General features: G+C 41.6%; 2 protein-coding genes across 4 annotated transcripts; both read right to left on the reverse strand.

Moving 5' to 3' along the window:
* Positions 1–200: 200 nt before the first annotated feature.
* On the reverse strand, positions 201–3,922 carry LOC135444161 (serpin B4-like). Its single transcript, XM_064705407.1, has 7 exons — positions 3,755–3,922; positions 3,164–3,226; positions 2,434–2,622; positions 2,107–2,224; positions 1,661–1,803; positions 755–922; positions 201–605 (listed from the first exon to the last, which is right to left on the reverse strand). Exons 1-7 carry the CDS (start codon positions 3,920–3,922, stop codon positions 201–203), a joined length of 1,254 nt encoding a protein of 417 aa, XP_064561477.1.
* A 12,768-nt stretch (positions 3,923–16,690) lies between these two features.
* LOC135444159 (serpin B11-like) lies at positions 16,691–23,283 on the reverse strand. Of its 3 annotated transcripts, none has more exons than XM_064705403.1 (8): positions 23,125–23,283; positions 21,430–21,607; positions 19,923–20,036; positions 19,459–19,590; positions 18,478–18,595; positions 17,808–17,950; positions 17,437–17,607; positions 16,691–17,324 (listed from the first exon to the last, which is right to left on the reverse strand). In XM_064705403.1, exons 2-8 carry the CDS (start codon positions 21,598–21,600, stop codon positions 16,920–16,922), a joined length of 1,254 nt encoding a protein of 417 aa, XP_064561473.1. In that variant the 5' UTR covers positions 21,601–21,607; positions 23,125–23,283; the 3' UTR covers positions 16,691–16,919. The 3 variants fall into 3 exon arrangements, with proteins under 3 accessions (XP_064561473.1, XP_064561472.1, XP_064561471.1); XM_064705402.1 differs by having other exon boundaries at positions 16,692–17,324; positions 21,430–21,610; positions 23,125–23,263; XM_064705401.1 differs by lacking the exon at positions 23,125–23,283 and adding an exon at positions 22,699–23,105 and having other exon boundaries at positions 16,692–17,324; positions 21,430–21,610.
* Positions 23,284–25,047: the final 1,764 nt, after the last annotated feature.

Consider the following 25,047-nt stretch of genomic DNA (forward strand, 5'->3'; position numbering starts at 1 on the left):
AAAGTAAAATACGCCTAAGATTCATGGGGTTTAGGGTTTTATCTTTAATTTGAGTCTTCTCAGATAGTCTTTTTATTTACAGCAAACCAGACTTTAGGATAAAGTCTAGAAAAATGTCTTTTGTTTTGTCTTTTATCCTTATTGCTTGCCAGTTGGGATATAAGTGGGAAGAATGATCTAATTTTCAATATAACCTCCACTTAAGGAGAGGAATATCTTCCAAAGAAGAGAATGGTGTTGGTTTGGTTGTGTCTGATGAAGAAGAGGAATGGACGGTCAGCTCTGAACTCACAAGTTTCTGGGCAGCACAGAGGCATTACAAGGAGCCCCGTGGAACAGCCTGCCTCAGTGCCCTCTTCATTGACTTCCACAATTGTCTTCTGGATGGCCTTGGACACAACCAAGCCACCTTTCATAGAGATTCCCGACAAATCAGCTTTTCCCCAGTCAAAAACATTCATTACTCCCATCTCCTGGAGAGTGTTGTTGAGAACATAACTTTCCTCCATCTTGAACTGGGGCAGGTACACCTTCACTCTCAGTGGTTGCATCGTAGACAAGCTGGTCCATTCTGCCAGTTTTTCATAGGTGAGGGCACATTCAAGCTGGAGGGTGGTATTGGGAGAAATGAGTGGCACCATAATCAATGCAAGGAAAGGAAGTTCAGTTTTTCCCACTTGTCTTTTGACCATACTGGAGCAATGCTAAAGCATTGCTCTCTATACGTGTCACTAGAGAGAAAATGAAGTGTTACCTGTTCTAGGCCAGTGAAGTCCTCACAGTCATCTTCAGGAAGAAGAATGAACATGCTCAGTTCATTATTGAAGTACTGGAGCTCTAGGACTTTTGTTTTCAGTTCCTCTATGATGGCCATGTTAAAATATCCTTCTTGAAACATCATCTGCACTTTCCTTCTCTCGTTCTGGAACAAATGAAACATATTGAATGGAAAATACGGAAATTATCACCCTGGTTTTAATTGGTTTCAGCCCTGAGCTTAGAGTTCAGCTCAAAAGCATTATTTAAACTGGTCATGGGTTTAATATACTTGTAGCATTGATATGTTCCTCTCAACTGTAGTCCCAATGAAGTTATCCATTTTAGAAGCATAACAACTACATTTCCCTTTCTAATGGTGCCAAATTACTTTACTCACAACTTCCTCATTACATCTTTCTTTTTTCTGCTGTGTCAGATGAGGAAACTGATACATCTTATGCAACCATAAATTAAATTTGTTATGAATAATGTATACATTCCCCTGAGATAATTTGTCTTTAATACTTTTTTCCCTGAAAGCACACACTGTTCCATTCATAAATAGTAGCAGAGAAGCAGAATCATCACTTTCAATCTCAAGAGCAGACTATTTTTGAAATAGCACCCTTAGCTGCAAAATCCCCAACAAAGTTAGTGCATGCGCTCAGTGGAATTGCTCCAACAAGGATCTCAGCTGCACAAGAACTTCTGATGTGAATTGGTACAAACTTTACATATTTTGTTAGGAAAACAGAGAGAAATACAGTCTTCTATTGTTCTCACTTAAGACCACTGTTTTGTCTTGGGATAAAAGAGAGGAGAAAAGCCCCCATCTGTTATTACAGCAGACAGACATCTGACCTCCATCCCCCAGCAGCTTCAGTTCCTCCCCACTCTGTACCTTGTTCAGGTGGAAATATGCTTCCTTAGTGTCTTCTTTCTTAAATTCTACAGCCCACTTTCCTTTAAAATATATAGCATTGACCAGGACAAGTACAGTAGAGGGATCAATAAAACCAGCAGCAAATAGGTCTTTGATTTTACCTTTAAAAATAATTAATTAAGATTAATTATTACTTTGTTCTGGCAATCAGCTGACTTTGACTATTAATAGTTATTTCTTTTAAATTGACAAGTGGTATAATGCTGTCAGACAAATGACAAATATTTATGTACAGCTTTGGAACCAAAGAACTCAAGGCATTTTTGTTCCAATCACTACACTTATTTTCTATTGAAAAGAAAAAAATAATGCAGATGTTTAATATATAAAAATCTTGCTATCTTTGGAAAAAATTCATAGGTGGTTCAATTGCAAACAAAAAAACCTGCACATTTTTTTTTTACCTTTTGTTTCATTTTCAACCCAGAAGTTAATTTTGTCTCTGACTTCTTCTTCCGTGTATTTAAAATTTACTGGTTCCAGTTCTGCTCGATAGAATTTCTTTGTGGAATCCAAGTATTGCTGGAAAGTACAAATTGCAGAAGTTTTTTGCAATGTGATCATTTTTATAAGATAGATAATTTAATGGCTTCAGGATAGTTCCATGTAGTAGATCAGCAAGAAAGAAATTGGTAAAAAAGGCACATGTCCCTTTGTGCTTCATGATGGAAAACATTCTGCTGAGTTCCTCACTCCCAGGAGCTGTTACAAGGGAGACCACAGTCCCTTACCTGAAAGAATGGATAAGTAATTTCTCCAAAGAGCCTGTTGGCAATGGTGAGACAACAGCCTGGTCCAGGTTCACTGACTTCAGCCAACAGAGCCTGGAACTGGGAATGGACTCCTTCATCTTCTTCACACTTCAAACAGGAAAACAGATGTTTCGTGGTAGGCTTGAGCTTTCCTATGCAAAGTTGGACCTGAGGGTGAATTGCAGCCTCTCTCCATGAGAAACCCTACTCCACCCAGCTGACTCAGGCACTGGAATAAATGCACCAGGACACCACCTCCTCTTCCCCCTGTGCCTCACGTACAGAATGACAAAACAGGTCCCCTTCTGGCTCCTCACCTCCAAACCACGCCGTACCCTACAGTGATGTCTCTGCGCACAATAAGGAAAGGGCTGCTGGCTTAGAAACTGGGAGAAGCAAGTTCCAAGGTGCCTTTGGCATGCTCTCTAGGCAAAACTTTGCAGGTGGCAATTGAAGCATTTATCACATTTTAGATTGGCACTGCTGTTTTGGTTAGAAACCCAGAATGAGAAGGCTCAGCTGTTGAATTGCGTGATGTCACAAGGCCCCTTAAATAACTAATAAAGGAACAGTAATAAGCAGGTCAGCAAATCTAGATGGAGAGGTTGATCAGCCCTGCTGTGCTTTCTGATTAAGTGATTGTCTTCAAGGAAAAGGGCTGACAAACTGGTTCCTGTTGGTTCAGCTCAGAGCTGCAATTGTGTCTTACCTGCTCAGAAGGGTATCTGTTTTCCTGTCTCGTACTGCTCAAAACTTCTCTGAAATGAAAGACCTGCAATGTAAATGTTGGGTGAATGCATATGAGTGAAGGTACTTCAAAGCTAAAGCAGTGTTGCAAGCCTATCCCAAAACACAGCCAGACTCAGGCGCTGTGGAAAGGCCCTTTGCTCTTTACCATAAAATCCTTGCAAGTGAACAAATAGTTTTAGGAGATCGTGAGTGCATGAAATCTTTGAAATCTTTCTATGTGAGCAAGGAGGCTTTGGGTGTCCAGAGAAGGCAAGAAACCACATTAAAGGTAGGGAACTCTTCTGAGCTCTGAGAGTGCAGGGATACCTCCAAAATGCTTTCTTTAACACTGATGCATTCATTGATCCAAAATGCTTTCTTTAACACTGATGCATTCATTGAACAGTCAATTCAGTAATAATGTGTAGTCTGAAGAAATTTGGTATTAGGAACTGCATAATGTATTTTTAAAAGGGCTTTCTGTGTGCATCAGCCGTTTGGATGTTTAGGAACTGTATCAGATGGTACAATCATCCTCTACCAGCATTCCCTTTTCAGAGCAAAGCCCTACCTTCTCAATCTGCTCGAGTGTGCTGCCCCTGGCTCCAAGGACAACCATTCCAAAGGCAGCTGACAGACTTAGTGGGGAGAAAAAGATGTTTTCATTTCTTTTTCTTTTTTTCAGCTCTCTGAAAAAGTCAAGACAGAACTTGGCATTGGCTGCACTGAGAGAGCACATTGTGGCACTGTGATCACCTGAAACAAGGGTAAAAATAATTTAGGTTTCTCATCTTTACACCTGCTATGTTTAGATGCCCTGGTAAGGTTTTTTGCAATAGTTTGGCTCAATTATTCAGTACTTTGTGGAAATTCCTTGTTCATTTCTTTTGGGATTTCCCAGTGAATCTGAAAATCAGCACCCTGAATAGCAGAAGAAACACATTTACAGAAACAGTATTCTGAGCTGAGCTGCTTCTACAGCTTAAGTAATAGCTATGGTTTTGCCGCTTAGCCCAAACTTTGTCCTAACCAAAATTCCAGCTCAGTTTATATCCTGATCTTTGTGCCTTGAGTCCCCTAGGCATAGCACTTATTAATTACACCCTTGATCATATCTGACTCTTGTTTCTCTTTAAAAACTTTATGTGTATTACTCAGCTGTGCCTCACATACATGTCCTTCTAAGGCTGGTTGCTTAACAAATGTTTGACAGAAAATGGAACTACAGACAGGCTCACTCAGTAAGATTTTGAACTGAAACACATTGTGCATTAGTAGAAAATTCCAGACATATTTTTTTATCTGAAGCTTAAACTCTTTTTCCTGCGGCTTGAACTCTTTTTCCCAGATACCCTTCAGTTACAATCACAATTATTACAAGCAGATCATCTTGAATGTCCTGCAAAACTCTTCATATCTTAGACCTAGAACAGAGTTTCTTTCTCATTAAAGACTTACAGACATAGTGCCTGCATCGAGTGAAGTGTTGTAGAAACATCTGATCATAAGTTCAGTATTTTAGAAGTTCCACTCTTCTAAGTCCCATTTGATTGGATTCTGAGTCTGAATAATTTCCTACACACATGTAGTAAGCATATTTCCCCTATTACACAAGAAGAATTAAATTATCCATATAAACATTTGAAAGATAGAGCACTATAGAAAGACTATGCTCCTATAAGTGTCATGCAGAAGAAGTGGCAAATGATTTTAATCTTCTTTAGAAGCACACTTGGAAAGCAGACGTTCAGAAGTACCATTGCAAAAGTTAAGCACAGATTCATTACACAGCCCATACATTTTAATGTAATCCAAAACATTGTCACTTCCCCAAAATATATCACATGCCATATATATGTGCAAAGGAGGTATGTTACTTAAGCACATCTTGATCCTTAGATCCTAGTTCTGTCATTTAGAATTAAAGATCATGGAGATACTTACCTTCTCCTTGGTACTGATGGTGTCAACTGGACACTCGAGCTTCTTGACGGAGCTTCTGGAGCAATGGGATATAAAACCATTGCCACTCCCAGTGGCAGAATAAATTTCACTCATGATGAATCACATTCCTGTCTGTTGCAACCAGTTCGTATAATTGGGGGATCTGTTGTGGAATCTCGAATTTTTCTATATCCCTAGGAGTTCAGAAAGAAGTCACAGTTTTAAATGCCTACTAAGATGTAAAAAAAAAAAAAAAAAAAATCTAAGTAGTAATAAAAAAAGAAAGCAACCTCCTAAAAACAAAGGCAATTTCAGAGTGGTTTTTCACCTGTAAAAAAAAAATTCTGAGAATTTTGTCGTGTTTTGATGTCAGAAGTGGCACCAATGAATGCAACACAGGTTTTGTAGCAGAAACAATTATACTGCTATAACCAGCCCACTGATTTAGTCCTGGTCTAAACCATATCTTAAGCTTAGCCCAGAACTTCCCATTACTCCTCATTTTTGTCAGTGTCTCTGAGGACACCTGATCATTGTCTTATATTGCTTCAGCAAGGCGTAGGCAGCGGGGACAGAGCAACCTGCTAATAAGAAGTAGTATATTTCTGGTGTTATTTTCCTGAGGAATTATCTTTCTTCACATTCAGGCTGATATATGTGGGTGGGCAAGTATTCATATGAGTACTAACAACATTGTTTTGTAACAAGGACTTAGTTATCACTACTATGATGTATTTACACATCAATCCAACCAGATACTGGGCTTCTCTGGTATTTAGGAAACTTTGAAGGCAGTTTCCTATCAGTCATAAAGTACTCATGGGATTTAATTCCCTTTCAGTTTGAATTTTCCCATAGCTATTTCTTGGGAGGAAATAGAAATTAAAAACACACTGTTCATTCAAGCCCTGAGAAAAAGAGATTTTGCCTGAAGCAATGAAAGCCATGCAGTCTGGTTTAACTCGCTTAACACTGGGACAAGAAAATTTCCCAAAGAAGCATCTGGCTTGCTTTCCTGGTTTCTGGCTGCTCTCCACACAGTCACCTAAAAACTCACCTGCTGAGCCTGTTCCTCAGTGCTGAGCCCTGTTTGACCATCCAGGAGCCCTCCAGCAGTTACATCTGCACCAGCCAAGCTGGGATCAAGGCCACTTCACAGCTGCATCCCCCACACCCGCAGTCACACCAGGTTTCCTTACCACCACAGAGCCTCTGACATCTCAATCCTTGAAATAATTTAATCATGGTGCAATAAAAAAATAGCAGCTTGAGCTGGTGCCTCCAAGGAGGGACCCCAAAGAAAGGACACCTTGGATAAAAGGACACCCTTTATACCCTCACCAGCTAAATGTGGGAAAGTCCAAGGTCCTCCTTGGCTCCTGCTGCATCTCTGAGTGTCCAGTTCCCTGGCCAAGCCACACCTCCCAGGGCCCTTTGTTCTGCACTGGGTGGGCATTTCACAGCCCCTTGCCTGGGCTCCCACCCAGAGCCCAGCCTGCAGGTGCATCCCGAGCTACCTGCTCTGAATGGATTCCCCAACACTCACCACCACCACCGACAGGGAACTGCAGAGCAGAACTGGGCAGATGGTGTTTGTCTTCTTGTAGTGATGGGCTGTTCTCTGCAGTCTTATTTTGGGCACTAGTCACAGTTGGAGGAAAACTGTTGCGGAATATGAGGGGATAAGTATACAGGTAGGAGCTACAAGATGTAACCATTCTAAGTTAGTGTAGCATCCAGGTGTCTCCCAGAACAGAAAAGAGATGGTTTTTGAACAGCAAGACACAACCAAGTATTTGTCTTTCAGGAACACTGGGATTTTTAATCCAAATTAATGCAGTGAATGGAAAATTACAATCTTGAAGCACAATAATTCATGGCCTTTAGGCACAGGGGTATGTGCTGAAAGCTACAAGTACCCTTAAAATGCATTCTTCTGTGTAGGAATCTGTTAAAAAAAAGCTCAAGTTATCTAATATGCTCACAGAGTGATTCACTACTCTCTTAGCCCCTGCTTAGTTTTCTAATACTTTTAACTCCCTGAGGTGAACAGGTTTCTCCAGGTTTCTTCAACATTGTTTGTTGTTTCTCTGGTTTTGTAGGTGGTTCTGTTCTTAATTCATTTTGAATTAATCTGAAGGTTAACTATGCCCCTGTTTTTCCGTTTGGTGGATATTTATTTCACACAAATAATTTTTTGTTAGTGGACAAATTACAGACAATGGAGTTAGAGAGGCCTTCATTCCCAGAAAGGAACACTCTCTGCTGTTGTTCTAGTCTCCTGCTTTGCTATTTTGTTCTCTTCTAGGTTAGTTTAGTGAAGGTTAGAGTGTGGCTTAGGCAGAGATAGTTTTTAATGGGAATGTCTGAGAATTCCAAGAACTTTTGTTCAAGCAGATTGAAGGATTTCCTGAATTGTAGGTTTTGAGGAGAATCACTATGCAAATGCTTGCTGGGAAAGGCAAAGCTATATCTCATCCTGCTGTTGAACAGAGGGCTGGACTAGGACTTGCACTGCATTTTCCAGACCTATGACTCCCTTCTTGCTCTTTGAATAATGCAGAGGTTCATTGCAGGCCAGAGAAAAGCTATGAGGATTGAAGATGGTCACAGTAGTCTCAGAACCACGAGACTCTCTTTATTCCTTTCTATTGAAAACCTTGCTAAAAGAAAAGGATAAATAGCAGGAGGACTTTTTCCAAAGGTTACAGAGAAGTAATTGCTGAGATGCATCATGTGGAAAGGAAGATGAAGATGTAAAAGCACTGCAAGTACAAAGGCACTGACAGAATTTGTTTCAGATAGTTAAACTACTCTGTCAAGAATGCAAATTTCTGCCCTTTTAGCTAGTGGTCTGATGTTTGTCATAGTAAAGTTGCTTTAAGGCACAGAGGAATGGATTGCAGACTGACCTGCTTTCTACACCTAAAATTCCATACATTTACATAAGACTGCAAATAGCACTGCATCCTTAGGGATAAGTTTTGCCCAACACCATTTATCTGTTTGCAGTTATTTTGGCTGAAAGTGACATTTTACTTCACTTTCCCGCCACATTTTTTTAATATTTGTGATGGCCCTGGAGCCAGGACCAAGGGAATGAAGACTTCTCTGCATGATTTTTAAACCACAAAGGTGATTACATGGATGAGATAAGCATAGGGAGGCCAAAGCAAGGAACAAAGATCCAGCTTGTGATGTCAATCAGCAGAACACAACATCACAGCAAGAAGCAATGACTCACTCTGTAAGCAGAACAGACCACCAGCATATTCCATGTGATTATTCTTTGCTTCAAGAGAATGTAAGAAGCTTGGATGTCTCCAGTCCTCCCTTGGCTTTTTCCTCACTGTTTGCAGCCATATGCTTCCCTTGCTGTCAGTGTCTGCAGGACGTAGCAGGGAAGCAGATTCTTGTCGAGGAACCAGAGGATGATCTCAAGTTTGACAGCAAAGGCTTTTCTTGCCCCTTTCATCTTACAAAATGCACCTTCTGCTACCACCCTGCTCAGGTGGTAATTACAGAGTACCCGATTTGTCTGAGGTTGCCTGTGAGTAAAGTGGAGTTGCTGAATAGCAAGAACAAAACAAGGACTCCTTTGATTTTCACTGGCCACGAGGGCCCCCCTCCCTGTTTGTCAGACATCTGCTACAACAAATAACAAGTATTATACAGTATATCAGAGCAATTAGAGTGATAAAGTATCTGTGGTGATCCACAGAAACTTTAGCATGGCAGACAACATATCTCTTGAAGTTGAGGAAGTTGGAGATGCTTCAGATGTTGCTGATGGTCTCAGCTCATTTGGGAACCACCACATGAGCAGATTCTGATATTCATTTCTGTGATCGTCAGGTTGTATGAGTCAAGAACTATTGAAAACCAGGTGTCAGCTTATAAATAGCATTGCTGTCTGCTGACTCTCCACTACTGAATTTACTGGCAACAAGGTGCAAGAATTGATGAGTGTGAACTTTGCAGAGACCTGAGTCACCTCATGCTGGTCATTCAACTTGCCAGGGAAAAGCTGAGTCCAGCACTGTTATTTTTCCAGCTGAACTTCTCTGTGCACCAGAAGCTTTTCCACAATTGCAATAAACCCCATTTACTCCTCAGGGAAACTTAGACGTGACACAAAATAGTCTTCATCTTTGTTTCACTTATCAGCATCCAAATATAGCTCTAGCAATACAGCCAGTTCTGCCTGTTGCACCCTCTCTGCTCACGCCCTTTCTCACTTGTTCACGAGCTTTGACTAACAGGAAATTACATTTGTAGGCAGGGATGTGTGCATCCATCTCCTTAACAGACTTCCATAGTGTAAGGTGCTATGACTACACAGATAAATATTTCTGCATGATGTTTTATAATGCTGATTCAGGCTTTATGAGTGATCTCATTTATAGCATTTCTGGATATAATTTCTTTGTGGCAATTTAAGTCATTTTATAAGCCAAGTTTCTTTAATAGCAAGTGCAGCATTTTTTAAAGCTGTGTGATACAGAATGTCTGTAAGTATTCCTCTCTTTGCTCTGCCTCAGTGCATACTTTTTCTTGTCATTCATCCTTGTGGGATGCAGTAGAAAGTAAGACATTTCCTTTGCATTTTCAAAAAGAGGCTTAGACAGTGAAAAAGATAGCAGGTATTTTCATGCAATGAAGCTGTTGTTGTTAACTTTGGTTAAAAATGACAGGACTATGGCTGGAAGGATCTTTGAGATTCCTGGTGCATCTGCTGCCCTAAGGTGGGATGAAAGATCTAGATTACAGTTGATAGGTGTTTGTTGAATCTGTTTTTGAAGCTTCTGGACAAAATGTTTTCAAATCTCTGTTGCATTTCTGTTCTTCCTTATTCCTGAAGTTTTAACTCAACTTTGTCCTAAGTGGTCCTGAGTGTAAATTAAAACAGTTGCATTCAGTTATATTTAAATTTTGATATGTGCTACTAGCTAAGTTGTTCAAATACTTTATTAGTCAATTTATCCTTTCTACAAGACGTAGTATTTGGGAGTGTCTCCCTGGTCATAAAATGTAATTATTGTAGTTGTACTCATAACCAGGAGCTTAACATTACACTAATCACACTACCCAAAACCTGTGGGTATTGTTAGCTACAGAACTACTTTACCAAATTATGGACTTGGAAACCTGAAACACCCTTCAGGGCTGCTCAGCCCTGTAGCATATTGCATAATTTTCACCATTCTGAGGAGAAAGGTATTGCTTTTGGCCATCAGTCTGGATGTTAAAAATAATTGTTCTTCCTCATTCCTGTGACAATCCTTGTGGTGTGATTTCCATAGCTAGTCAAATTATGCTGTGGCTAGGTAGTCCCATATATTATTTGCATAAATGTTAGTGCAGAAATTCTTGCCAATCCTTACAGCTCGTAAAGTCAGATGTATCATAGGTCCGGAAATTGAGCTTGTTTGCCAGTATTGTGCACATATTTTTTTTAGTAACTGAGTTTTGAAAACAAAATGAGATTTGAAAATACCCTTCCTAAGCTGCCAAGCACTGTGAAGTACAGGCAGATGAATAATTTGAAAACAGAGTCAAATTTTCAGTCAACGTGAAGTGACTCAGCTCCAATTGAGGTGTGAAAAGACAATTTGTTTCCATGGAAAAAGGTTCCTCTTCAGGCCACAGAATAATACAGATGTATAAATGCTATGTTTTCCACATGCTACCATGGAATTCGTACAATATATTATTTCTTCATTCTGCAATTCAAAATCCTACCTGCCCGGGGTAACCAAGGACTACTGAACTGTCCTGAAAATAAGTTCTCTATATCTCTTCACATTTCTGCTTTCCCTCAGTTCCACTGATTTTTACCATTTATAAAGTTTTTGCTCTCATATTATCCTGGATAAAATTTCACAGCCCTTTTCTCTTCTGACCTGCCTGTACCCCAGACCCATCACCTTGTGATTCCCAGACACTTGTATCCTGGCTGGTTGTAAACATTTGTGTATAATCTAATGGGGAACCTGTGACCAGCATCACTTACCAACATCTTTCCTAAGGCAAGGCGCTTTTACTGCACAGATATTAATGACTTAAATGCATTATGCTTCCAAGAACCACTACTTCATGCAGAACATGTAAAGTAGTCCCTGTTCTTGAGTAACCACTGGATGCAAACAAGAATGTCTTGACAGAACATGATGTTCAATAGCTTTGGTGTTTGGCCTGGGACACCTGAGTGAAATTCACACACAGAAGAGCCTCACATTGTTCCAGATGAAGGCAGGTATTTAACTACAGCATGCTGATGAAGGGACATGAAGGGCGGGTGAAAAATCATGGCACAACACTTCCCTTGCAACTCTGTGTGCCAGAGGAACAGAGATCTCCTGGTACAGAAGCACACACAGACAGTGTTGCTGCTGGGGGAAAGTGCCATTTGGCCCTTTCCCTAAATCTCTTTTTTTTTTTTTTTTGTACAAAATAAACATTACTAGTAAGCCATGGGAGGTAAACAGGATCTGGAACACCATCAAATGCCTGTGAGGTGACTTCAAAGCTCTGACCCTGCCAGCAAGCTTTCTCATTTGAGATTTGGGAAAGCTTCCCACATCTTCATGCACAGAGCTGAAGTTTACTGTATATTTAAGATGTGGTTAACTTTTTCCTCCTGTATTTGTAAGCCAGAAACAGGATGTACCCATAAATATATTCTCCCTTTGTCTGCTTTTGTGCTATGTGGAGAAACAAAACTTTCTATTCATTTCTAAACTGAGACTTCAAGATGGCCCTTTTTGCTTCCTGCTCAGCTAGAGAACTGGAACTGAATTCTGTTCTCAGACATGAGTGTAAATCTATCCTAACTCCACTACTGATGTTTTAATAGCTTATAAACACATTTTGTATAATTGCAAAAAAAAAAAAAAAGTGTAGGTAGAATTAGTCCAGAATTAGACCAGAATTGCTTTTGCAGTACAGTTCAGCAGTGTCCAAAATATGTCAACACTGTTTTAGCCAGAAATCCCAAAAGACCACCACATAGGCTGCTATGAGCACAGTCAGCTCCATCCCAGTCACATTCAGTGCACCCCAGAGCAGACATGAGACAATTGCATTAATATATTCTGAAATTATTATGGTACTTTAGAGGGGCTTTCATCCATTATGGAATTCTGGATGGAGAAATACTTTCCCTTCAGCAGACGCGTCTGTATTGTCCAGTAAGATTGTCTCCCACTCATCAGGCAGAGGGTCTTAGAACTGGCAGGGTGAGAAATTATAGACTGAGAACAATCTTCCTCCAAGGCCAAACACCTCATGGTCTCCAGGGACCATGGTTTTTCAGGCACATGTCAAACACCAGAGCCCTGGAGAAGAATTTTCTTAGAAAATTTCATAGCGATACCAAATAAACCCTACCTTTTGCATTCATTGTTATTTTCAGAATGACAGGTCAGAGAAATGAAGGTGAAAGACATTCACTTTCTTGGTGGTGGTAAATTACACCTACTGTGCCTGTAGTTCAGGGATGAAATGCAACAGGCAAGAGACAAGACATGGCAGATGTTCAAAAGCATTGAGTGCCTAAGGCAACCTTCAAATCAAGGTTCAAAAAGCCATACTAATTAAATACTTTGAATATTTTTATTGCTGCCACACTTTACTGCTTCCAAAGGGAGGGCCTGGGAAGAATATCCGAGGAAAAGAGTGTGGGACAAATCTTTACATATCTCCATGCCCAACATCTGTGTGGACACTCGCTCAGGACATAAACATGACCTGTGGGTTTCACTGCCTTCAGGGCAGCCAAGAGCCTCCCCTCATGGTGGTGTTTAGGCACTGGAGATGGGATTACTGGAGACATGTGGCAGGAAAGCAGGGGATTCAGCACTGAGCTGTCTCTAGCTAGGGACCTGGTGGTTGGGGACACAGGCCTGTGACACCTCCTGGAGTGTGGCTCCAGCATCAACCTTGTTGTGTGGCTGAGGGGGGAAGGCATCATGCTGGACCTCTGATTTACACAGCACATCATCCAACTCTTTAGACAACCCCACTACAATGGGAGTTTTTGTGGCTAAGAGTGAAATAAGAATTAAATAAGCTCCATTGAGTGTGTTCACTGGTTTGAGAAGAGCTCTAAACAGGAAAGGCCCATTATAATTTTTCCAGTTGTCTTGCTGAAGCATTGTGGTGTTTTTTCTTGGGTTCAAGAATATAGATACCAGGAAATATCAGTGGAACTCAATAGCAACATGTTATTTATGCCTCACTCCTTTCTACCACAGTATTGTGCTCTCTTTGTGCAGAAAGAAGCAGAACCTGCTCTACCCTTAGGGGGAACAACATCGGCAAAGGAGAGAACGTTCTTGCTTGGATTGTGTAAGATCAACATGAAGAACAGATGAAATACAGCTGAACATATAAGGAATTATGGAGGCAAAGCATTCTTTTGGTCACCCCTGTAGCAGCAGCTGCCTCAGTTCCTTCTTCATTTACTTCCACAAAGAAAACTCTTCCCCTATCTGCTCCAGCTAGCTCCACAGGCACTTTAATCTCCTCCATTCCACTTTTTTCTAAAGGCTATACTCTGTGTAAACACAGTCATGCAGTCAATATCCTGGGTTTTTTGCCAGAACTGCTACATGGTTTAGAAGCACTGACCAAGCTTCAGACACTGTGGTTCACTAAAGTACATCATACTGGATGTGGATTTTTCTCACAACACCACAGGAAGTTAGACACTGGTATGGGAGCATAGCTGAGGTTCTCAGTTCTGGATGTTTGCTGCTATACTCCAGCTATGGATCTGATTTCTGTACCCTAGGCCTAGCCCACATGTTTCAGCAGAACAGTGTGGGGAGCTTGAGGCATCAATGGTTATGGCTTGAAATGTATGTTGGCCTCCTGAAACTTTTTTTGAGCTCCACAGTCATTGTCAGTCTGCATCTCTGGAAGGTTTGCACCAAGCAAACCAACAAGCAAATAAGGCAGCAGGGTGGAGTTGCTCCTGTCTGGGGTACAACAGATACACCAAAGCCCCCTGGGCATGACTTTCAGGATCCTTCATATTCATCACCACTCATGAGCTCCAAGCTGCCAAGTCACTCATCCTTCAACCCTGGTGGCTGCTCTGCATCATGAGCAGCATTCAGTTTTTCCACACTGTTTCCTTCTGGTGTCTGTGGGCTGAGCAATGCCTCTATTTTAGGCCAGCAGGCACTGTGCTCAGCACTGTTCTGGGCAGAATATCACATTTCTCACAGAAGACCAGCAGCTGAACCCATTGGGCAAAATGCAGCTAAGTCCCCTCTAGATAACATGCAATGATTACATGAATATAATCTGAAAATATGGCTGAGGGGTCTTTTCCTGTTATGAAACTCTAGTTTGAGAAAGCCTTTGACCACAGTGGTCATCCCATTACAATTTAGTGAGACAATTCCTCACTGGGCAAGCTGAGGGCTGTGGAGAAGGCAGGACTGGTCATTGCTGGCCCACTTTTGAGAGAGCTTCATGCTGGCAGATTGCAGGGGAGAGAAGTGAGAGGCAGCAGAGTGGGCTGCAGTGGGGGTCTCTTGGAAAAGGAGCTGTCAGGGTGTGAGTGGAGGCAGAGCAGCAGCTGGTGCTCTGAGGTTGCAGGCTGTAACTTGGGCTGTGCTAAAAGCTACCTGCCTCGTGAGGCATTGCACAAGAAAATAAAGCATCCATCAGGATTGGTGAGAGAGGTCCTTTGGGGCTGCTTTTCCAGCATGTTTAAAACTGTCAGTAAGTGTGTTGAAAAGCTGGACTCTGTTTCCAAACTGCAGCACTCAAGTGAGGGAGGATTGCAAAATAATCTTGGAGATGTGTAGGTGGCAGTGCTCTTACACAAAAGCTGTGGCTTGCCATCCCATAACTAAGAATATCTAATTTCATGCCTGAGGATTCAGATGAAAAAGCTGCACAGCAGCACTCTCTGAAGAGCTGAGAGGAAGCTCACAGCTGACCTACTTCGTTCACTATGTTCTTTTCTAGGCAGATATTAAGAAAGTGAAGAAAAATTCATGCTATCAGAAAAATATAGACAAAAATTCTTCCATTGCATTCTAGTTAGGATAGACACCCACATACAGATAATTTTTTTCCTCTGTTACTGCACTAAAACAGGAATGGCACCAGACCCTGGAAACCAGAACTCATCTATAATGCAGTTATTGAACTTCAAAATTACCAGTCCTGCAATTCTCTTCTTGTGCCTTTAAGCTGCACTCCTTCATGTAAGGACTTCGAAACGAAGGTGGGCAGTTTTGCCCTGCAGCCTATGCTAAAGCCTAGTGCCTGAGAGCACTTGGTGCATTCTCTTGAGAGCTGCAGGCCTGAATTCCAGCAAGGATATGGGATACTCAGGCCCTTCACCTCCTGAGCCACATGAATTTCTCCACTACAGAAGTTAAGTACTATTTTGAATTTAAAAATCAGGGAAAAAAAAGTCATTGTAATGGTGTTTTTCAGGAGCCCTATTTGAACAGCTTTCTCAAGGTCTGCTTTGAATCCGTTCACTAGATCTTTTCCAGGAATTTACACCTCATCTTACCTTGCTCCTGAATTTCAACATGGGCAAAGTATCCAATTGCTCACATCAAAATAGATCAGAGCAAGCAGAGGAAAATGCTAACTGCTAGAAAATTTACAGAAGGAGAAAACAAAATGCCTACAAATTTTGGTTGAGGGAATTTTTCTTTCAGATGGCTTTTTGGATGTACATCTTGAAAGCCAGGCTATATTCAATTTAGGAGAGACATATCATTTTGTAGTGTCGTCTTCTTTCTGAAGCCATATATAATTCTGTGCATTAAACATGTTCTTCACTGATTCTCCATTATATATAAATTTCAAAAGCACATTACAAATATTAATTTCCCTCTGAGGAAGACATCACTTATGTTAAACCAGGAAGTTATCAGTGATGTCTCCCTATCAGCTGGAAAGAAGTTTAATTTTTTTACCACAAGCATTCCCAGATAATGTTTAACTGTAATTTCCATTATTTATATTGCACTTTAAAAAACCTTTCCTCATTCTTCAAAGCATGGAGAGAGCTCTGACTCTCAGATTTGCATCTCAGAACTTCCAAATTCACCAGTCAACAACATGGGAAAAGGAAAACAGATTTCTTGGAAGTTCATTGCTACAGTGTTCCACATTGGTAACTTCAGTGGGATGTTTTGGGCCATTTTCTTCCTGTTCTTTGAAACCTTAGGATAAACAGTTTGATTCATCCCCATATAAAAGACAGCCTTCTATACTATGAATTAATTAACCATCTTTAGAAATACATGGGTTTGTACCCTGTTCCTGCAGACACCATGCATACAAAATTCTCAATTTGAGAACTTAATAGAGACTTAGGAGAGGTTGTCCAGACAAGTGGTGGAGTCTCCATCTTTGGAGATATCCAAAAAGAATCTGGACTTGGTCTTGGGCAGACCAGCTGTAGATGGCCCTGCTCGTGCAGGGGAGGTGGACCAGATGACCTCCAGGGGTCCCTTCCCACCTCAACCCTATTGTCACCATGAGCCCATGTGCACATCAAGGAAACAAAGTGTTATCCATATCCAGCAAGCTTAAGGTAAAATTTACTCATATTCTGGATTCAGATCAATATTTACAATTCAAGGAGCCTAGTGACAGACCATTTGATTCATAGGTTCTAAACAAAACTGGCTGCAGTGATTTTGAAGTACAAGCAAGCCATCACAGGATTAAGAAAGCATTTGGGAGAAAAATACAATTTCTGCTTTTCATCCAGGTACTCTTCACAGTGTTAGAAAACGGCCCTGATTTTAAGGTGAACAGAGTTTGCCAAAGAAAGTGATAGTATTGGTAGGATTGTGTCTAATAAAGAATAGGAAAGGGTGATTAGCCATGAACGTCTCTGTGAGAGGCAGAGACCTCCTGGCAATGGAAGCTCCTGTGCCAGCTGCCGCCACCGTGCCTTCCTCATTGACTTCCACATAGGCCTTGTGGACAACGTTTGACAGCACCAGAGACTTTGCAAACGTCATTGCAGAAAGGTCAACTTTTGATTCAGTGAAAATGTCAGTCATCCCCATCTCCTGTAAAACCTGGTTGAGGTTAAAGGTGCCTTCCAGCTTGAATCGGGGCAGGTAAACCTCCACTGTTGTCTCAAACATGGTCTCTGAGGAGGCCCACAGCATTAAATTTTCATAGGTGATTGTGCTTTCAATCTATAAGATGGGGAGGAAAAGGAGATTAAAATAGGTGAGAAGCTTTGAAAAATCGAGATCTTTACCCAGACAACTGACATCCAACCCTGGTTTGTGATGTGTACTGCCTTACCTGCTCCAGCCCACTGACAGATCCATCAGCCACATCCCCTGGCAGCAGGATGATCATGCTCAGTGACTTCTGAGCATAAGGAAGTTCAAGGATCTGAGCACCCACCTCCTCAATATAGCCCAGTTTAAATTTGCCTTTCTGATACATCATCTGCACGGGTTTCTTTCTATTCTATTAAAAAGAAAATTACACAGTCAGTTAGGCAATACAGCTCCTACCAACACCTCTGCCCAACAGGGGAGGCAAGTTAAGTTCCCAACACTCCCACAGCTTACACACAGGGCAGCTCAGCCCTGAACATTGTTATGCTTGCTGCAATGCTCACACTATCTAAGGTGAGTAATGTTAAGATTTACAGAATGCAGGGGTACCTGATTCAGTTTAAAATCCCTCTGAACTGTTTTTTCTTCCTCAAACTTGTGTTCCCAGGATGCTTTAAAGTAGATTACATTCACAAGCACCAGCAATGCATGTCCATCAATCACGCCAGGTGCAAAGAGTTCCTTGATTTTACCTAAAGGGAATTTCGACACACAGAAGTATTTGTTAGCTGTGGTTAAGACTCTGGACTGAGACTCTATTATTGGTCTGTGAACTTAGTTTTGGAAAAAGTTAGAAACACAGTTCTCAATTTATTCAAAGAACAAACACAATGTAGGCAAACAAATGGTAGATTCCTCTGCCCTGTAGCCAGCCAGGGAGGATGGGGGTCACCAGATTTTCCCCTGGTGTTCTGAATCTGCATTTATGGTTGTTTGCAGAAGCAGTTTGTCTGGTCAAGACTTATAGTTATTACTGGAATTATCAGGCCAGGCCTAAGGGTGGGAATAAAAAATATTTGACAGCAAGCATATCTTTAAGTCATAAATAATTTAGCCAGTAACTTAGTCTAATATTTCAAGAACAGATGGGAAGACAAACTACTCTTAAATAGCATAAGAGTGAACACACAGAAATGTGAGCATCCTATTCTGGAATTTCATTTGTTGAACCTATATAGCAAGGCAGGGATAGAATGGCTATAGTTTTGCTTTGCTTTACCTTGTGTTTCACTTTCAACCCAAGCATTAATTTTTCTTCTGGTAGCTTCAACAGCACCATGAAAGTCCACTGTTTGCAGCACTGCTCCATACAGTTCCTTGCTACACGTTAGATATTGCTATAAAGCAAAATAAAGATTATTAATTGGTCAAATCTATTAAGCACTTACTGCCTTTTGAAAGAAATCAATCTCTTGATAGTATTTTAGAAATGGTGAGGGACCTGTTGAATCTGTAAGGCAAATTTTCATTTTGGAAACATTAAGTATCTAAAGTCTATTCAGAAGATCTTTGAAAAAAAGATTCTAATGCATAGGTCAAAAATGTAAATAAGTACAAAGAAAATCAGAAGAATGAGTCTTGTCATGGAGAACCGTATAACTGACGTTTGGATAAAAAAATTAAAGAAACAGAAAAAAACAAGATGAGTTGTTTGGTGCTTAAGTATCAAAACAATTAACAGAAAAGCAAAGATGTGACGAACAAGTTAGCCATACCAAGTAATCTCAAGACCACTCAGTCATGCAGTAGGAAAGGAGCAAGAAGCTCAGCAGAACAGTCCTGTGCATGAATCTGTACAACCTTCTTGGAGATAAACCCTCCCCAAGCTTACTGCTGCCTCAGCTGTCCCACTTGCAAGACCTGGAATAGGCAGGTTACAGACAGATGGAATAGGCTGGTTTTGGCTGTAGGTTCTCCTCTGGCTGAGTGCACACATCTGAAAAATGGGCCAAAATTTATCAGATTCCTGCTTTATTTTTGCTCTATAGCCTTTGATATCCACAGGGTGGTTTGTTTCTGTTTGGGTTTTTTTTACTTTTTGTGTTCTTTTAATAAAAGTATGGAAAGTTGACAGCCTCAAGAGCTATAGCTCCATGTAGCACATCATGTGCTCCAAAACACACACAAGAGGGGGAACAGTGAGGCTCACAGTTCCAGGGAAGCTTGAGGTCATGGCCACAGCAATTAGCAGGTGACTTACCTGCTGGAGCTCAAATCCTTGTTGCATAAAGAGATTGTTGGCCAAGGTTAAAACGTACTTTTCACCAAGGTTTTGTAGTTGCAAAAGCAGCTCCTGGAACCCTTTATGGTTAAGGTCTCCCTCCTTGTTACACTGGGAGTAACACAAACACAACAATTAAAATGATTCCTCTGTACGGCTTTGGTTGCTAATTTGCATCTTAATTAGATAACACTATAAGGCTAATTCCTGCTGTACTGAATTTAAATCCAGCTAGTCCAAGCTTTGTAGCCTGATCCTCCTACAGATGAGATCACTGAAGGCTTTGGTATTGACTTACTGGCACTTAATAAAATAAAACCTTGTATCAGTCACTTCCTAGAGGATTAGGCAGACTCTGAGCATGGGATCTTGACTCCCTCCAGTGGCAAACCCTCGTGTTTTACCCACGCAGTGAAGGCAGGGCTCCCCACCCCAGGACACACCTCTGAGAAGGAAGACTGACTCTCCAGTCTTCCTTCTGGCTCCATTTCTGGGGCTGCACTCTCGTGATCAGATCCAGGACTCATTCTTCCTGCAGCTTTCCTGACATGGAGCACCTGCAGGTGAAGATGTCAAGTTATGTCAGTTGTAACTGGGATAAATCCATATTCCTTGTTTAAAAGCTTTGCTGTCCCTATTGGACAAGTGGTGTAGATTCATGAAAGATGTTTTAGCAGCTTCACTCATCAGCTGAAATGACAGACTCAAACTTGTTCACACATTCATGTTCAGACTCACTTTTCTATATTAACAACCCAAGAAGAACTTGCACTTAATCCCTCAAAATGTTACTCTTCACTACCTCAAAATGTTTATATTTGATTTGTGTTTTCATTGCTATATTTGATTTGTGTTTTCATTGCTGCAGTCATCTTAAATTTCAAAACAAAAATTTGCCCCAAGTAAAGAGACAAAAATTAATTTTCTTTAAAACCACCAAAACTGGCTTCTTGCAATTGTTCTTAACATTAGCATCAGCTTAAGAAATAGATCAAAGCCACAGTGCTCTTAATGGAAACCAGTCCTTGTTTCTACTGTGCAAATACATAGCTGAAAAATTTTCAGCAGTTTTTTTATTATAATAATGTTGAATGATACATAGACTTGCTCTCATTTTTTAGAGGATATTGATATTGAGCAATTCCCATTGCTTTCCTAAAATTAGCAGGAATCCCTGTCTAAAGTAGTGATGTGGCAGGGCTATGGTAGCCAGGGGGCTGTAGGAGTGGTCTCTGTGCAAAGACAAGAGACTCAGAGTGTCTGGGTGGACACCTGGCAGCCACAGCAAAGGTGAACCCACCACACCCTCATGAGAAGCTCTGCCTTAGGATTATTGGTCTTCTACGACTCATGGTAGAGAAGAAGAAAGAGAGAATAAAAACAGAAAATAAAAGATTGTAGAAATCAGAACTAGCACGGCAGGAAGTAAAGTCACAGTGACTGGAGGGGTGGTCTTCTTCACCTCCTCCTTGCCCACCTGGGTGTCTGTGGGGTGAGACATTTTGACTCTTGAACATCCTAAGGGACAGGTGAGCTAATGCTTTCAGCCACCCATGTAATCCCTTCCTTCAGGTGTCTGCAGCTCCCCCCACTGCCCACCCAGACTCCCACTCTCAGGATTCTCGTAGCAACCACAAGAGGAAATGCCTGCCCCTAATTCTGAAATAAAGCCTGACATTCTGCCTCAGGCTTGGGGAGAGCCAGAGCACCGCACTGTGCTGTATCACCTCCCCTCAGCCAGCCCTTGCAGGGGACAGGGTGCGACTCACACCAGCAGAGGGCAGGGATCGCAGTGCTCCAAGCCCAGCTGTGAAGGCAGCGCCTGTGCCTGCCCTGGTGCAGGTTTCCTGTGAGACACTCACACGTGTGCCGTGCTGGGATGCCCAGCATCTCTTTTGAGGGAACAGGGAGCAGTATGGAAGCACCTCACCGTCGTTCATCCATACTCACTTTCTCTATCTGAGCAGCAGTGTTGTTTCTTGCACCAAGATGGATCAGGGCCAGGGCAACAGAGATGCTCATAGGAGAGAAGACAATATTTGTATCCTCTGCATTTCTGTTGAGCTTTTTGTAGAGATCGAGGCAAAACTCACTGATGGGTCTAGAAATGGAATCCATCATGAAGTGGCTGCTGAGTGGGAGCACAAAAGAAATAAAAAATTTAGTGCAGCTGGCCTAGCTAGACCACACTGTGAAGCATCTGTCTGCCCTGAGATTGTCCCATAGCTGGTTGTTGAACATAATAGACATTTTCTAAATCCTGAAAGTTTTAATCAGCCTTGCACAGATGAGTCTGTGTGCACAGCAGGAGCAAAGGCACAGAGGGTCTGCAAAAAGGACCCGTGCTCAAAACATATGTACATTCCTCAGAAAGGACCCTTATTTCAATTTATGGTATTGAAATTAGACAGGTATGGATTAGAATTTTCCTTCTCCACACTGACTTGATGCATACACCTGCATCAACTCTTTCCTCTTAACAACATACATTAATGATAGAGACCTGGTGACAGAAACTAAACCTGCATATAACCATCTGTGGTAACCAGAGCTGTGGCAAGGGGGTTCCAAACAACAGGTTTCTAAAAATAAAATCACTATTAATTAAATGCCTTCATACATGAAAAAGGCTCATTAGCAGCTATGGAGACAACTACATATGGAAACACTAACAGTTTGAAATACACTTTTAACTTCTAATAAGTTTTCCAGGAGTCACAGATTGAGGCAGGATCCACAATTTAAAATTCCAAACTAAGTAATAGCCCTGAAGAGAAGTCTGTATGTTCCTGCTTAGTGACAAGACATGTGTCACTCTCTACTTTTGTACTAGAAACATTTCAGTCTGATACCTCTCCCACGAATCATTTACGTTCAATCCAGTCTGCTAAGAACAAGTTGGGACCAAGTTCAGCTTGGTCCTTGCAAGGAGGAAGCCATCTAAAAAACAGGCAATTAGAAAATCCTCTGCTGAATCTTAGGAGAATAGTGAAGGTGTTGTGTACATATCAGTGGGATCACACAAAATTTTCTGGAATCATTATACTTAAAAACAAAAAAACAACAAACCCCACATCACTTTCAGTATCAAACAAACATTTTGGACAAATAGCACTGGTCTGAGTTCCAGAAAGATTATTTATTTAGGGGAAAATACAGAGCCACAGTATGGAGACAAGTCCTTCATGTCTCCCATGGCACAGATCTGGCTGTCTCTACCTTTCCGCCTGCACTGGTACCAGCATGGCTCAGGTCCAGAGAAAGCTGCCAGAGTTCCACTCTTTTGGAAAAAGGAGTGAGTGCACAGCTAGGTGGCTCTCTCCAGTGCCCACAGATGGCCACAGCACAGCAGGCACTCTTCCCCAGCCCTGTCTGCCCTGAAGCTGCAGCCTGCAGGGTGAGGTTAAATGAGGAGCTCCAGTCTGTGTCACCAGAGGTTAAAGGTGGTGCAAAGCTGAACTTCAGGATCTTTTATCAGCAGGACACTTGTACAGCCTGCCCTGAGCTGTTGGTGCTCCTTTGAGACTTGTCTTGAGCCCTCTGGGGAAGGGGTTGCCTCCAGCCAAAACTCTCCTGTCAGCCTCCCACTGAGGCCCCAGTGCTTCTACCACAGCCACAGCTCCCTCCCTCCACAGAGAGTCTGACCTTCACAGGGTTCCCTTTATGCAAAGAGCTGCTCAAAATGCCTTGCACTGTTCTCAAGATGCAGCATGCATGCTATCTCCAGCTCAGCCATGAGCCAGGCATGACTTTGCATGGAAAGCTGGGACTCAGCTGCCAGAAGTTACCAGGGCATTGGGAGTTGATATGGCTCAGCAAAGGTACAACATTTGTCTGTGAAACCATCTTCACCTGCAGCAAGTGCCAGACAATGGGAATAAACTCAGCCCACAGGAAAAGAGATTGAGCCTAAAACAAACTGGTGCAGAGGCTTGGAAGAGATGAGAAACTAAAGTTTCTGAATGTATAAAGGCAAAACATTTGGCAAATGCAGACATTTCTTTCCATTTGACTAACAAAAGCTTCAATCAATGCTTCATCCTGTTTCTGAGTGATGCTCTGTGGAAAGAACCTGTGATGCTGCAAGAAAAGTTCACAGATGTTTCATACTAAGACTTTTGTTTTGCTCTGGAGGCCAGAAATAATTTACATAAAGACCTAATGCAAATGGACAAAACAGATGAGAAATACCAAAGGGTTCTTTGCACACACAAATTAAGGATGAGTTTTATCTCATTTATTCTGAACACAGCTGGTTTAGCTCTTCTGTTAGTATATTTTTATGTAATATGATTTTAATTTTCCTTTTGATAATGCAGTAATCTTACAAGAAGACATTGCACTAAACAATTTCTCTTTTTTTCCACTTCCATAGCCTACTATTCACAACCTTCTGAAAACAAAACAGTGCATCTTCAGTGCTGAAGTTTGTAGTGCTATACTTCCACATCTATTGAAAGATCTGAAATGGAGCTGTGAAATGAGACACAGTGAATGTGGGGCATGAGGCACTTTGTAGGTGTGTCCCACCTTCAGACCAAGTCAAGGAGAAAAAAAAAAAAAGAGTTAATAATCTTACTCAGTAGGAAAAAGGCAGCTCCACCCCACCCTGCAGGGAAAGGCTGAGTGCCAAGAATGGAGGGAGAGCCCAGGATATGGGAACAGGTTTTAAAGTGAGTGTCTGGCACACTGATGTGGCCACTCCTTCAGCAAAAGCAGCAGGCTGTCACCAGGGTGACATCCAGGTGCAAACACTACAGCCAACTCCATGGCTTGTGAGTAGGAACTACTTAGAGAGCTGCCCTAGAAATCCAGAGGAAGGGAGGGCAGGCATAGGCTAGTGAAGAAACTTTCTTACTGCACAATGAAAGGATTTAGTGAACTTTCCTAAGCTAAAATGGGGTGGGAACAAGTGTATGAATGATTCCACACCACAAAGCCTTCTGTGTAATCTGTGCAATAATTCAATCAGACTTTTGGAGCTACTGCAAGGACCACAGCGTTTGGAGAACATCTACGTGGTGGACAGCAAAGGGTAATGTCACTTTTAAATAATCTTAGAGTGGTAAGGAGGGGTGATACAGGATCAAAGGGAATGTTCCAGGAAGTTCCTAGCTGCTGATCCACACTAGCCAAAGCACCTGTGCTGAGCACTATTAAGTAGTGCAGAGCCCCTGATGACAGGAGATCCTTTGCATGATGGTTCAGCAGCTTTTAACATGGTCTGGCAAATGGAATTACTGGCACTGCAGTATGTGAGCAAGAAGCTACCCAGGAAAACAGCTTCCTTCAGAAGGAACCACTGCCTACCACAGACTTTATAAAAAATACACTCTTCCTCCATGGCTGTGTGAAATGATGAACTCGTATAACTATTCATGATCTCTTCTCTCTTTAGAGTTTGTTTTTGACTAAGGTTAGATGAAATCAAAACAAAAACTATCAAATAATAAAGAAGCCTGTGCTGAAAGCTGTCATAATTAATGGTTATATTAGATTATATTATTCAGTCAAGAGAAGGAGGCAGTAAATAGGGTGGAGAAGGTAAGAGACCTGTAGCCTTGCTGT

This window comes from Zonotrichia leucophrys, chromosome 2, assembly GCF_028769735.1.
Source record: "Zonotrichia leucophrys gambelii isolate GWCS_2022_RI chromosome 2, RI_Zleu_2.0, whole genome shotgun sequence".
Taxonomy (NCBI): Eukaryota; Metazoa; Chordata; class Aves; order Passeriformes; family Passerellidae; genus Zonotrichia; species Zonotrichia leucophrys.